Source organism: Pseudorca crassidens, chromosome 19 (assembly GCF_039906515.1).
Source record: "Pseudorca crassidens isolate mPseCra1 chromosome 19, mPseCra1.hap1, whole genome shotgun sequence".
Lineage (NCBI taxonomy): Eukaryota > Metazoa > Chordata > Mammalia > Artiodactyla > Delphinidae > Pseudorca > Pseudorca crassidens.
The window spans coordinates 23,453,339-23,469,445 of NC_090314.1; the positions used below are offsets into that span (position 1 = coordinate 23,453,339).

At 38.4% G+C, this 16,107-nt stretch overlaps 1 protein-coding gene across 2 annotated transcripts in view; it reads right to left on the bottom strand.

The window, feature by feature from the left end:
* Positions 1-16,107, bottom strand: part of SLFN11 (schlafen family member 11) — a 20,729-nt gene continuing 4,622 nt past the window's right edge. The window contains exons 2-6 of one of the 2 annotated variants that reach the window (XM_067717161.1): positions 15,225-15,342; positions 8,836-9,899; positions 7,788-7,916; positions 4,615-5,338; positions 1-3,955 (exon numbers count right to left, since the gene is read on the bottom strand). In XM_067717161.1, the coding sequence (XP_067573262.1) occupies positions 3,172-3,955; positions 4,615-5,338; positions 7,788-7,916; positions 8,836-9,898 (2,700 nt within the window). In that variant the 5' untranslated portion in view covers position 9,899; positions 15,225-15,342 and the 3' untranslated portion in view covers positions 1-3,171. The remainder of the gene's footprint in view (positions 3,956-4,614; positions 5,339-7,787; positions 7,917-8,835; positions 9,900-15,224; positions 15,343-16,107) is intronic. The other variant, XM_067717160.1, reaches the window with a different exon arrangement.

The following is a 16,107-nucleotide window of genomic DNA, read 5'->3' on the forward strand; positions in this document are numbered from 1 at the left end:
AGAAAAGAAAAATGCTTGAATTTTACCCACAGGTGTAGTTTACCAAATTGCTATAAATCATAACCAACTTGAGGGGAAGGGCTTCCCCATATCTGCAAAACACAGATCAAAACCAGTAACATTCCAGACAAAACCCATAAACATTATTACCATACTCACCAGTTCACTCAGTAACCAATCCTTCTGTTAACTTTTTATGAAGCCGTTAAGTCTTCCATTAGCATTCTTTAAGTTCTTACCCAGTTCAGCAGTATGATCTGAAATTTATCAAAGACCTGTTATGGTCAAAAAGGCCTTCCTATGAATCTTCTTTTTTTTTAAACATCTTTATTGGAGTATAATTGCTTTACAATGGTATGAATCTTCTTGAAGATGAAGCATTTTTGCCAAAACATTAGAGTACAACAATAACTGTCTACAAATGACGAAAGACTTAAAAGGTACAGTTAAACACCTAATCACAATGTAATTAATAAAGAAACTTGGTTACAGGAATTATGACTGATTATAACCTTAACCCTTGAAAACCTTAATCTCTGGCAAAAACCAAGAAGCAAGTATTTGTGCACTTCCTGATTGGAAAACTTAATGCTTGACTCTTCCTCTCCTAAGCAGGCAAAGTTAGATTAACTTAGACTCGCCCAGCAATTAATATTTTATCCTATTTGAAATGACCCATGAATTCTCTTCCTTCAACTTTATTTTCAAGTTACCAAAATCTAGAAAGACTACTTTAAATAGACATTCCCAAAACATAATTATTTCTATAGAGTTTACCTAAAAGCTATTTTTTCTCCTTTACTCTTAGAGATCACATAAGATTAAAGTTCCAGAGAGCCCACGTAGATCAGTTATATCTCAAAGGCACAAGAGAAATACCAATTCCTTCTAGAAAGATAGCTTAGCTCATTTGATACAATAGCAGAGCCGTTGGAGGCCATTATTCTCCAGATCTCTTGGGAGCCCCCATTCAGCAAAGACAGCCACCTCAGGATCACCCCTGCAACTTTCGGGCCCCACACGCTGGTGGACGGCCCCCGCAACTTTCCATTCCCCATCCTGTATTTTCTGACATCTTGGCACTCATGGGAGTTTCCTCGGTCTTCTGGCTGGCTCCACTAATTATTGGGCTGCACCCTGCAGGCCTACAATGTCTGCGCTTGTCCAGCTTCAAGACTGAAGAAAGAGCCCAGGGTCAGCAACAGACACATCAATGGTTTAATGGATGTGGGAGCTTACACGTCTGAAGCAAGGTCCTGGAGCAACACCCCACCCCTGTGCGGTGGATGGCGGCAGGACATGGTGGCAGTCTTCGCTCCAGAATTAGACTTCTAAAGAATTACTTTCACAGACATTGCAACTCAACTCCAGGGATCTTACAAAACCAATTCATTAGAGACAGCATTTACAAGGATAACTGTTTGGTACAGAGTTGTATCTGATCTAATGTAGTCAGAAAGAAAGAACATTTTTTCCCTTATTTTGCTGATATATTTTATTTTGCTGAAGTTAGAAGAGCCTACGGTTTCAAGGCAAGAGGCTGGAATTCCATGAGTAAACACAGATAGGAGAAAGACAGGCAGAAAAATTCACAACTTGCAATATGGAGGAAATCAGTAGACTAGGATTACTAATACGTGGAATATTAGTCATGTAATGTTTAAATTTCCATTTGTTATACAAATATTTTATTGTTATTTTTTAGATTAGAAACATTTTTAAATGTTTTGTATAAACAGAAAAATAAGTCATTGTATTAGCATTATTAAGCGATAACACTGATGTGTTTTAGTTCAAAGAATAATTCTGTGGCTGTATTAGTCTGCTCAGGCTGCAATAACAAAATACCACAGACTGGGTGGCTTAAACACAGAAATTTATTTCACATAGTTCTAGATGCTGGGAAGTCCAAAATCATGGTGTCAGTAGGATTAGTTTCATTCTGAGGCTTCTTCTCTTGGCTTGGAGGTAGCCGCCATCTCTCTCTATGCTCACATGACCTTTTGTTTATGTGTGCACAGAGAGAGGGACAGAGAGAGCTCTTGGGTGTCTCTTCTCATAAGGACTCTAATCCTATGAGATCAAGACCCCATCCTATGACTTCATTTAGCTGTAACTACTTCCTTACAAATCTACAAAAACTGCCACACTAAACGTTAGGGCTTTAACCTATGAATTTCAGGGGGACACAAACATTCAGTCCATAACAGTAGCCCACCAAAATATAAAAGTAAAGGGGAAAAATACAGTTCAAGAATGTACTTGACTTAAAATTTAAGTTGATATGTTATAGAACAATACGTAGAGCTGAGTTGAGAAGTTGATCTGTAAAGGCTGTATCTTTCCTAGCTCTGTTTACTTAATGGCCTATGTGTATCTTTAGAACCAGATTTTGGTTTCTAATGCTATCTCTCACTGAAAGCCAGAGAAAACAGCTTTATTTTTGTTTTCTAATGGCCTACAATTTCTCAGTAAAGTGACAATTAATGCTTACTATCACAATTAAAGCTTGATCTGGGTTATTCTGAGGGCAAAAAAAAATGGAGATTACAGTTTTAAAGGAGTAAATAATTTTATCAGTGCTCTCTGTTCTGTCAAAATTATTAAGGCCCACTTGGTCACAGTTTGAATTATCTTGGGAATCTCCCAAGTCCTGGATCAATATAGCAAAGAGAAATGTCAAGAATTCAGGAACCAAAAATTCTGCTTCTGGTATGGCCAAGGTAGTTTCTACCAGGCCACCCTTCTGCAGATAAATATAAACCCTGGACAAATTTTAAAAAACAAAAAATTGCACTGTGGAGGTCCAGACTTAGAAGAAAGAATGGCCACAGGACGAGTATATTGTTTTTATAGTTTTTAACCGCAGGGTGGGTCACAGTCTGTGCTGTGCAGGGTGGTTAAATCTCCCTCAGAAAACCACTATTATTCTGGGTGGAAGAATTGGGGACAGAGTTTGGGACAATAATAGCTGCTGAAAGGAGGTAGGGGAGGAATCCCTGAAAGGAGAGAGCCAGAGAGGGAAAGTTCCAAATTCTGTGTGTCAGCTCTGCCCAAATCTCTAGCTGACCTATGAACAGAAAAGAGAAGTTTCTCCCAATACCAAGCGGATTGTCACCTATGGACATTTACATAGTAATCGCTTCAACTTGTTTTGGTTTGGAATTCTTCCTAAACGTCACGGTGCCACAGAATATGTAGCTGTTGATTTGCTCTGGATGCCAGACAGACAAGAATGTTGTATAAGATAGCTGGCTCAACTGTCTTTGGATGGATCCCAAACACGATGTTCCTTTCCAGGCCAGAGAATCTTCGGACACTGTCCAACACAATATAATCACCTGACATGTTACTCGCATTGGTGAAGTGCACTACCTTTATCTTCCTCATTGCTCTCAAGAGCTCCGTCTTGTAACGCTCCACATCTCTTGCGGTGCTAACAAGCACAGCAATGTCCTTGGGAGAATAGCCCCTTTCGAAGAGAAGCTTGCAAGTGTCTGCCACATATGTCGCTATTTTATTCAGAGGCAAGTTTTCCTCAATATTTAAGGTTCCCTCAACAACCTGAGCCCATTCAGCTTCAAGAAGCATCTGCAGGGACCCAAGGGGGATGTTAGGTGGAGGATTTTTTCTGACCTCCTGCAATACACGTTGTAAGTATTCGGTTATTTGATATGCGTTGCGGACCACTCTGGTGAGCTCTTCCCTTGGAAACTGGGCTGAGAGAGCAGGGAGGCCGCTGCACTCCACGTGGTTGGTCTGAAAGTAGTCTAGAAAGATCCAGAGAATTCCTGGGCAATCCTTGTCTCTCTGAGTGATTGTTTTCGCTTTGCCATACCAGTCCCCATCTTCACTGCGGAAATTCTGAGCTTCATCGATGATGATGTGTTGAATCTTTTTAAAGTCATTTTTCATGAAGCTTTTCCGGGTCACTGCCTGGCAGATTTTTTTGTCACTGTAAAAATTAAAAAGACACATTCAGGTTTTCTCTGAGTCAATAAAGGAGGAAAATTACTCTATCATACTCCTATGAACACGATACTGTTGTCACAGATCATTTTACCATCTTACTCTCAAGGAACAAGGTGATTCACGGACTTCCCTGGTGGCGCAGTGGTTAAGAATCCACCTGCCAATACAGGGGACATGGGTTCGATCCCTGGTCCAGGAAGATTCCCACATACCACAGAGCAACTAAGCCCGTGCGCCACAACTACTAAGCCGCGCGCTGCAACTACTGAAGCCTGGGCACCCTAGAGGCTGAGCGCCGCAACAAGAGAAGCCACAGCAAGGAGAAGCCCGAGCACCTCAACGAAGAGTAGCCCCCACTGGCCGCAACTAGAGAAAGTCTGTGTGCAGCAATGAAGACCCAGTGCAGCCAAAAATAAATTAATTGGAAAAAAATTGAAAATAATAATAATTTTAAAAAGGAACAAGGTGATTTGGAGGGAATTTAGACTGAACCTCATTTGCTGACAATAAGATCTAACTGCTTGGGACTTCCCTGGCTGCCCAGTGGTTAGGACTGGGTGCTTTCTCTGCCGTGGCCCTGGGTTCAATCCCCATAAGCCATGGGGCGCGGCCAAAAAAAAAAAAGAAGATCCAACTGCTTACCTGATAAATTTCCTCAGAGGCTCGTTCTCACAAATGTAGAGAATTTCATTTGCCTCACAGTGAAACATATTCCTGATCTTCTCCATGATCTTCATGGCCATGATTGTCTTCCCTGAGCCAGGTAAGCCATGGATAAACAACTCTTTGTTCTTGCGGAGGTTTTTTGAGAAGATCTCATACTGCTTGGCTGTGAGCAGATTTAAAACCTCACAGCCAAGCTGGTCACTCAAGAAAGATCTGAAGCCAAGCAAGACAATCACAAGGGACTGCAACAAAGCTTCCATTTGCTGAGTGTTTGCAATGTAATAGGACCTGGGGTAATCAATCAGGGATGCTGCACCCTCTGAGGACTCCGCATTGCTCTCAGGACTCAGGTGGAGGACCTTGGTAATGACACACACATTTCCAGAGTAGCCCCCCAAGTTCACCAGCTTCTGCTTCAGAGTGAAGGCGGTGCTGGTGCAATAGGACTGCTCATCGGCATCCTGCTCCCTGAGAATGGTGTAGAGAATGGGGGGACTGTTCCATGCTATCAGCAGAGCGTCACAGATGACTGCTTGCTTCTCTTTCAAGTTCAGGTCCACAGCCCAGCTTCTAGAAAGGATTAAAATTCCCTGGGAGAATGGATATATTTGCATATTTATTAATTCCTCCAAACCTTCATTCTGTGAACACAGCTCCTTCCAGAGGGATTTGGGAGTACATTGCAGACGTCCTGGTAGCACTAGATATGGAAAGAATTATAAATTTAGTGGCAAAAATCACATTTATTTTAATGATTAATTGTAATTAATCAAAATTACTATACTTACACTTAATTATAATTAATTTTATTAATTATGATGTTACTTATTTTTGTATACATTCTTTTGCCAATATTATTATATTACAGTGAAGGAAAAGAAGCCTTGAAAAGTCTGACACACTTCATCTAAGCCTATGTGCTTATTACATTTATGACCTTGGAAAATTCCTTAGCCTCTCTAAGACTCTGTTCCCTCATCTGTAAAACAAACAAAAATCCACATGTACAAAAATAGCACATCTCTTATGGTGAGGAATAAATGAAATAGCATAAAGGTATCTGCTCATTGTAGCTGCTTGAGAAATGTTAGTTCTCTTTCCCTTCCTACTCTTAAAGCACCTGAATCTCAAAGTGTCCCTTAACAGTCCCCATTGATGGAGGTAGGATCAGCCCTCCCAGGAAGAAGGTGCTCATTAAATATCTGTGGAGAAGATGGAGCTATGAAAACTTTACTAGGAGGGACCTCTGTGCAGCCCTCCACTGGGAGATCCTAAGATTAGTCTCTGAGATAACTCTCCTTAAGCATCACTCACTTACAGATCTATGTAATAATGCATCTATCACAAGAGTCTACAAGAGAAATATGTTAATATAAATGTTTCAGACATTACATGAAATTCCTAAAAATCTTATATGTTCTATTATAATGTTATAAGGCATAATTCTAGTTATTACTTTAAAATATATATCTCAGAAATAACTAAATTTCCTTGTCAATTGCATTATTATGAACTTTCATCAAATAATTAGCTGTGGTCATTTTTAAGTCTTTTGTCATTTACAGACAGTTCTGGGTGTACTCTGATGCTTTTGCAAAAATGTTACTATAAAAGGTTTTCATCTTCAAGGAATTCATAGATAAGACTCTGACAAGTACAGGTCTCTGGTAATTGACTATACTGCTGAACTGAATGAATAAGCATTTTCAGAACTCTAATGGAAAACTGATGAATTCATAAAAGTGCTAACAAAAGATCAAGTTAAAAAAATTAATTACATGGGACTGAGTGAACTGATGAGGATGATTATAATTTTTGTGACTTTGAATAAAAAATGTTAAAAAAGTAATTTAAAAATCTTTAAAGAAAAGTATCTATGGGTTGGTTTTTTTTGTTTGTTTTTTTTTTTGCGGTACGCGAGCCTCTCACTGTTGTGGCCTTTCCCATTGCGGAGCACAGGCTCCGGACGCACAGGCTCAGCGGCCATGGCTCACGGGCCCAGCCGCTCCGCGGCATGTGGGATCCTCCCGGACCAGGGCACTAACCCATGTTCCCTGAATCGGCAGGCGGACTCTCAACCGCTGCGCCACCAGGGAAGCCCTATGGGTTCATATTTTATGGAATCTTTTAAAAATCAAAATGTATATTAATGTTTTTCAAAACCATTTCAGTATATTAGAAGACAATCATAAAATTTTTTCTGCATAAATGTATAGAAATGATGGATTATAGTAATAACTCTCTTAATGTTTATCCATCCTTTCGTTCTTGGAGTTCTGTCTTTGCGTCTTCATTCACAAGTAAGATTAGTCTGAATTTTTCTTTTTTATGCTATCTCTGTCAAGTATTGCAAATACTGTTACTCCCATTTTAAAAATAACCTGGGAATTTTCATTCTTTTTCTATGGCTCTGGAAAAGTTTAAATAGTGTTGGAAGTGTTTATTCCTCAAATGTTTGGTACAATTCCTGGAAAATTGATTTTTTTATACCAGAATAATAGGTTATCACTCTATGAGGATAAAGCCCAGTATTTTGTTTTTAGATATAATTTATTCCATGATAATAAGCTCTACTAAAACAGAGTTTACTGAGTTTAGAGAGTAATTACCAACGTTTATGTTTACTCTTGGATCTAATACTGTTTATTGTGGACAGTTTTTAAAATATAAATTTGATATGCAAGCGAATGCAAAGACCTCAATTAGGTAAGGTGAAAAATAAAATCTTAAATTGAGCAGTCATTATTTATTAACTTAATGGTCCTCAATAGATATTTACACATATATAGGACGTTTATGCATCAGATTCTAGTGCCAGATAAGCCATTGATTTACTTCATAGAGTTGATCAAGTGGTTCTTCCTCTCCAGAAGTGTAGAAAGAGGACAACAATGGACTCATAGCTAAAGCATATCATGGTGGGAGCAAAGGATGAGAGCAGAGGACAGGCACTGTCCTTGGTTCTGAAACGTGATTTCACGCTTTTACACGACTGTTTCTCCTAAACCCAAAACATGTTCATGGATGTTGTAATTGATCTTCATTTTATTTGTTTTGTGCTCCACCTTGATATAAAACATAACAGTTTATCTCCCCTTATCCTAACATAGAAACTGGCTGGTGTCAAGTAGGCAAACCATAGTTACTACCTGGAAATAAGAGTTGCTGGAGATCCTTCTTATGTTCCAGGCCTTTCTTGGAGTACACTGGTCTGCTAAGAGGAGGCCCGCTAGACAGACTCAGCTGAGATTCAAAGTCTTTGCACAACCATGTAAAATCTTAACAAAGAAGGGAAATTCATGTTATTCTGACATGTTAGTTCATCTCTTCACCACTGAAAAAGACCTTATGAGTGGGTGTATTATAGACTGTCTAGGTATGACTTGAGACATAATGGCAAGATAACACCCCATTCACCCTGTATGGACAAGTGCCTTCATTGCATATGAAAGTTGCCAAATCCATCATAAAAGAGATGTTATTCGGAAGTTTGAATGTGTTTCCCATTCAATATGTCTTCACCCTCTGTTTCTGGATATCGTTTTGTTTGAATTTCTTTTATGGTACATAGCACATTCTTTTAGTACACCTATCTATGCATATATTTGTGGTGTAAATATTCCCACCATGGACAATTTTAAGCTACCAATATGATGTCACTAAATGCAGAGTTGGGAAGACATGCACCGTAATACACCATTTTATAGTATTTCCATCATATAGATACAGTAGATGTAAATAACCTCACGCATACAGATAATCTTAAAATGTAGTAAATCATTAGGTTTTGTATTTATTAAATTTGTTTTAAATACAATTTATTGAACTGTAAGTTTATAAAACTTAATTTTTAGTAATGACTGTTTAACAACTGGCTCAAAACATTCCTGAAAAGTTAACAAATGGCTCTCGAGCCAGTAAGAGCCAGTTCCAATACACCACTGCAAGGCAATCATCCCCAGACAATTTTCTTTTCATCTGATGTAGGAAATTGCCTTTTATAAGATACTTCATTTGGGCTTCTCATCACCCAACAACATTTTCTCATGTATGGAAAGTAGGATACTTGAAGATTCAAAAAACACAGAACTTAGTGTGTGGGGGAAGTTCAAAGTCATAGGAAACAGAGGGAAACCTGTTTAATATACAGGTTCCAAAGAGGTAGAAAGGACAGGGAGGGAGTTTTCTCCATCTTACCTGGATCTGTGTCCATCACCATGCTTACCCATTCCTGAGTTGTCAGTTTGCAAATATGCTTGTCCTTCACCATCCAGGAACAGGGAGTTTCTGAGAAAAGTGCACCACAGAATGGCTTCACTCCGATCACACAAGCATAGCCATATAGCTCTCCCCCAGCTAACACATCCAAGATTTTGACTGTGAAATCTATCTGGCGTTGAGACTGGCAAAAATGGACACAAGGTAATTTGTATATTGTGTTTTCTATTTTCTTTTTCAAAGAATCACGGTCAACCTTTTCTTTAGCACATCCCAGAACTTTCTTACTCCTATCATCGACTCCAATACAAAGATAGCCTCCTTCAGTGTTTGCAAATGCAGTGATGTACACTGGAATTATGTTTTTCACATATTCTAGAATGCGTTTTGTAGAGAACTGCTTAAACTCTATGAATTCAGACTCAGGAAAAGGCACGATTTCACCATATTCAAGCTGGTCTTTTTGGAAAACTAGGTAAGTAGGATCCGAGTTATGGAGGTCTTGAGTTATAACCTTGACAACTTTACCAAAAGGTTCTTTCCCCAAGACTTTTGCATTTATTTTCTTGGTTTTCAGGAACTTGAATGCCTCTCTTGAATTCATGAGATGCACAGAAGTGCCGGATCTACAGTATAACGAAGAATTCAGGCTGCAAATGCGGGGCTTAAAGGAACTGTCTTCAGGGAAAGTGTCACTGCTCCAAGACTTAACAAAAATGTAGTAACACCTCCCTTGTTGCTTAGTCTTGAAGAAATCCTGCAAATTTGAAGACAGAATAAGTGTTCTCAAAGACTCTTCTAAATCCTGTCCCATCTCCACAGGATGCTCATCGTTGTTTGTCATTTCCAGCTGAATCACTCCTCCTCCTGAGTTTAATAAAGCACATGCAGCTGTTATGACTTTTGCCTTCTCTTGTTCTCTCTGAATTTTCTGCAGCTTCTTTCTGTTTCTTTCACCAAGAGTTACTTTTCCTACATTGATGACCAAGTCTGGGTAAGATGATTCTACCACCAAAGATGAATTATGTTCCTCCATGTTCATTCTGCAATTGAAACCATTAAAATACATATCATGTTGATGAAGAAGTAGATTGCATAGTATACAAAAGTGCATTTATTAATTTATTAAAAAATATTTATTGAGTTCTTGCTAAGTGCTGGGGGCTGGAAATTAAGTGGTAAATAAAAAATAAGCATAGCCCTGACTCTCAGAGCTTACAGTCTGGACAGGAACATTGAATAGAGTAATTGCAGTAATGTGTGATGCATACCCTGAAAGGAAGCACCAAACAGCAACAATCAACCTAATATGAACAGGGAAGCACTCCTGGAGGAAAGGGCATTTAAACTAAGATCTGAATTAGCCATGTGAAGGAATCTGAGGTTAGGAGGAGTTATTGCATTACAGTCAGAGTGAAAAGTATGTAGGAAGGCGTGAAATCATCAAAGGGATTAGTGTATTGGAATGGTAGAGAGATGTTCAGTCTGGCCAGAACTTAAGAGTGACAGAGGACATACACTGTTGGTGGGAATGTGAATTGGTGCAGCCACTTTGGAGAACAGTATGGAGGTTCTTCAAAAAACTAAAAATAGAGTTGCCATGTGATCCTGCAATCCCACTCCTGGGCATATATCGGGAAAAAACTATAATTTGAAAATATACGTGCACCCCAATTTTCATTGCAGCACTATTTACAATAGCCGAGGTATGGAAACAACCTAAATGTCCATCGACAGTTGAATGGGTAAAGAAGATGTGGTACATATATTCAATGCAATACTACTCAGCCATAAAACAGAATGAAATAATGCCATTTGCAGCAACATGGGTGGACCTAGAGATTATCATACTAAGTGAAGGAAGTCAGACAGAGAAGGACAAATACCGTATGATATCACTTATATGTGGAATCTAAAATATGACACAAATGAACCTACCTACAAAACAGAAACCAACTCACAGACATAGAGAACAGAACTGTGGTTGCCGGGGAGGGGCGGGAAGGAATGGACTGGGAGTTTGGGATTAGTAGATGCAAACTATTACATACAGAATGGATAAACAACAAGGTCCTACTGTATAGCACAGGGAACTATATTCAATATCCTATGCTAAACTGTAATGGAAAAGAACATGAAAAAGAATATATATATGTATAACTGAATCACTTTGCTGTACAGTAGAAATTAACACAACATTGTAAATCAACTATACTTCAATAAATTTTTTTTTTTTTTTGCTGTACGCGGGCCTCTCACTGTTGTGGCCTCTCCCGTTGCGGAGCACAGGCTCCAGACGCGCAGGCTCAGCGGCCATGGCTCACGGGCCCAGCCGCTCCGCGGCATGTGGGATCTTCCCGGACCGGGGCACGAACCCGCGTCCCCTGCATCGGCAGGCGGACTCCCAACCACCGCGCCACCAGGGAAGCCCCAATAAAATAAATTTTTTAAAAAAGTTTACACTGAGCTAAAAAAAAAAGAGTGACAGAGGATGTGAGATGGGAAGTGGTGAAAGAGGAGACCTGAAAGTTAGAAAAGGGCTGCTGCTTACAACAGTGGAAAGCCAAAGAAGGATTTTAAGGAAGGGAGTGACATGAACACATAGACATTTTATTATTTTATTTATTTATTTATTTGGCTGCATTGGATCTTTAGTTGTGGCATGCAGGACCTTTCACTGTGGCATGGGCTCTTTGCTGTGGCACACGGGCTTCTCTCTAGTTGTGGCATGCAGGTTTTCTCTCTCTGGTCATGGCGTGCATGGTCCAGAGTGTGTGGTCTCTGTAGTTTTTGGCACGTGGGCTCTCTCACTGAGGCACGCGAGCTCAGTAACGGTGCGCGGGCTTAGTTGCCCAGCGGCATGTGGGATCTTAGTTCCCTGACCAGGGATCGAACCCACGTCACCTGCATTGGAAGGTGAATTCTCTACCACTGGACCACCAGGGAAGTCCCTAGACATTTTAAAAGACACATTAATGTAGAAGAACAGATCCATGGTTGCCAAGGGTTATGGGGAGGGAAGGGTGTGACTACAAAGGGATAACACAAAGGAATTTGTTGAGGTGATGAAACTGTTCTGTTTCCTGATTGTGGTTGTAATTATATGAATCTATTCATGTGTTAAAACTCATAGAGCTGCACACCCAAAAAGTTAATTTTTTTGCATGATAAATTATTAAGGGGGGGCACATTATTAATTACAGGTGGAGAACTAATTAGAGAGGAGCAAACCAGTAGGGAGGGTTTTGCAGTAATCCGGGTGAGAGATGATGGTAGCCTGGGCCACAGTTGGGGCCATGGGAATGAAGAGATGTGAGTATATCTGAGAGACATTTAGAAAATAAAATTAACATGGCTCTGTATTGAACAGATAGAGATCAGGAGAAAGGATTAAAATTTAGTAAGTGGGTTTTGGCTTGGGCAACTGGGTGGTTAGTGGTACCACTTATTGGCAAAAGATCAATGATTATTGAAGGTGGGTGATTGATAAGTGGAGATTCACTCTCCTATTCTCTCCTTCTCTCTATTTTTGTGCATATTTGAAAAGTTTCCATAATAAGTTTTAAAATTGACTTCATCTATTAACTGGGTGGTGGACATATTGGTGTTCATTATATTGCTCTCTGTATTTTTCTGTAAGTTTGAAATTATTCATGACATAAAAAAGAAAACTTTTGCCTCCAAAAAATTTTTAAAGGCGAGTAGGGCATATGAATTTAGATTATTAGTAAGAAAGTGGTTGAACTTTTGGATTATGCATTCTTAGGTGGATAGGGTGGAAAACAAAGATGGCCAGGGCAGAAGGTGGATCTGAGAAATGGGGAAAAAGAAGGATCAGTGGATTCTAAGATTTTTGATGTCAAAAAAACACTTGTATTTGGGAGTGATTGAGCAAATCAGTAAAACTCAACAGTACCATAGTGAGGAGAGGGCCCTTAAAACTCTTAGGGATGTGTTGCAACCTACAGTCATTTTTCTCTCTTGCTTGATTATATACTGAAGCATGCCATCGAAACATTTCATTTATTAACTTTTTAGCACAGGAAACATTCAATGAGCACTCACTGTGGGCACACAAACTGCTGTGAGAGACACAAAGAATCTGACTGCTGGAGATGTATGGTTTAGGGTCCATCAGATTACCATGATATGGCTTAAACGATATGTGGAGAAAAACCCATAGCCCTAATCCCTATATTGGTAAGAGAGAAAAATTTAAACAGAGTGACTCTCATCAACATTGAAAGAACTTAGAAAAAGAACCAGATTGCAAAGGAACACAAAAGAAAAGGAATAATAGATGGAAGGGCAGACGGAAGTTGGAAAATTAAAAAGGAATTATTTGATTAATTAACAAGATGGAGAGTTTTGTTTTTGTTTGTTTTGCTTTTTGCTTATTTGGTTTTTGTTTTTTAGACAAGCCACTAGCATCTTTATTATTTATTTATTTATTTTAAATTTTATTGGAGTATAGTTGATTTACAATGTTGTGTTAGTTTCAGGTGTACAGCAAAGTGATTCAGTTATACATATACATATATTCACTCTTTTTCAGATTCTTTTCCCATATAGTTTATTACAGAATACTGAGCAGAGTTCCCTGTGCTATACAGTAGGTCCTGGTTGATTATCTATTTTATATATAGTAGTGTGTGTATGTTAATCCCAAGGTCCTAGCATTTTTATTATTTAAAAAGAACTCTGCACAAACAAAAGGGTTAGATAGGGGAAACTCTTCAGGACCTAGGGCTTGATAAACAGCTCTTAGAGGATACCCAAAGCACAATCTGTAAAAGAAAAACAATCATTAAATTGGACTTCGTCAAAAATTTAAAACTTTTGCCATGCGAAACCTCCTATTAAGGAAATGAAAAGACAAGCTACAGACTGGGAGAATATATTTGCAAATCACATATCTGACAAATATCCGAAATCTAGAATATATAAAGAACTCTAAAATTCAGCAAACTAGGAATAGAGGGAAACTTCCTCAACTTGATAAAGAACATTTATTTAAAAGATCTATAGCTAACATCACACTTAATGGTGAGAAACTAGATACTTTCCCACTAAGATCAGGAACAAGGCAAGCATATCCCCTCTCACCACTCTTATTCAACATAGTACTGGAAGTCCTAGTTAATGCATTAAGACAAGAAAAGGAAATAAGAGGTTTACAGATTGGGAAGGGAAAAGTACAGCTGTCTGCATTCACAGATGACATGATTATCTCTGTAGACAATTCCAAAGAATCAACAAAAAAAAAAACCCACAAAAAACCAAAAAAAAACCCTTGGAACTAATTAGCAATTATAGCAAGGTTGCAGAATACATGATTAGTATACGAAAGTCAATTGCTTTTTTATATACCAGCAATGAACAACTGGAATTTTAAATTTAAAACATAATGTCACTTACTTTAGAACAACAACAAAAAAAAGAAATGACATACTTACGTATAAATCTAATAAGACATATACAAGTTCTAAGGAGGAAAATGACAAAACTCTGTTGAAGGAAATCAAAGGAGAGCTAAAGAAATGAAGAGATAGTCCCATGTGCATGGATAAGAAGATTCAATATTGTCAAGAAATCAGTGCTTCCCAATTTGATCTATAGACTCAGTGCAATTCAAATCAAAATCCCAGCAATTATTTTGTGAATATCAACAAACTGATTCTAAGGTTTACATGGAAAGGCAAAAGACCCAGAATAGCCAACACAATATTGAAAGAACAAAGTCAGAAGACTGACCAAACCAACTTCAAGACTAACTATAACGTTGTAGTGATAAAGACAGTGTGATGTTGATGAAATAGATCAGTGGAACAGATAAGACAGCCCAGAAATAGCCTCATACAAATATATTCAACTGATCTTTGACAAAGGGGAAAAGGCAATTCAATGGATAAAGGAGAGTCCTGTCAACAAATGGTGCAGAAAACAATGGACATCTACATGCAGAACTATGAGTCTAGATACAGACCTATACCTTTCACAAAAATTAACTCAAATGGATAATAGACCCAAATGTAAAATGCAAACCCATAAAACTTCTAGAAGATGACATAGGAGGCAATCTAGGTGACCTTAGCTTTGGTAGTTAGTGACTTTTTAGATACAACTCCAAAAGCATGATTCATGAAAAGAACTGATACGTTGGACTTCATTAAAATTATAAACTTCTGCTCTGCAAAAGACACTGAAGAAAATGATAAGGTAAGCCACAGGCTGGGAGAAAATTTCTTTAAAACATATATCTAATAAAGGATTGGTATCCAAAACATACAAAGAACTCTTAAAACTCATCAATAAAACAAACAACCCAATTTTTTTAAATGGGTAAAATATCTGAACAGACACCTCACCAAGAAGATATACAGATGGGAGAGTTCCCTGGTCGTCCAGTGGTTAGGAGTCCTCGCTTTCACTGCTATGGGCCTGGGTTCGATCCTTGGTTGGGGAACTAAGATCCTGCAAGCCATACTCACGGCCAGAAAGAAAAAAAAAAAGAAGATACACAGATGGCAAAGGAGTATGTGAAAAGATGTCCACATCATATGTCATTGGGGAATTGCAAATTAAAACAACGATGAGCTACCACAGCATACCTATTAAAATGGCTAAAATCCAAAACACTTACAACACCAAAAGTTGATGAGTATGTGGAGCAACAGGAACTCTCATTCTTTGCTGGTGGGAATGAAAAATGGTACAGCCACTTTGGAAGACAGTTTAGTTGCTTCTTACAAAATTAAACATATTGTTACCATATGATCTGGCAATAGTGTTCCTTGGTATTTACCCCAAAGAGTTGAATACCTATGTCCACAAAAACCTGCACATGAATGTTTATAGTAGCTTTGCTCATGATTACCAAAATTTGGAAGCAACCGAGATGTTTTTCAACAGATGAATAGGTAAACAATGTGTGCAAGGAGACAAGAACAGTCATTTTAGCACTGTCTGTAACACCAAATTTTGGAAATAGCCTAACTGTCCATCAATAATGAAATAAGGAAATGAAACGTGGTAATATTTGCTGAAAGGAGTATTGTGAGCCACTTGAAGAGAATAAACGAAAACACACACACAATGACACAGATATCAGAAACAAAATGTAGAGTTAAAAAATCAAGTTGCAGAAATATACATATAACATTAAACAATTTAAATAAGCTAAAAATGCACACAACAATATTACATATTATTCCTGTATGTGTGTGTGTGTAAAACAATGTGTGTTAAAAA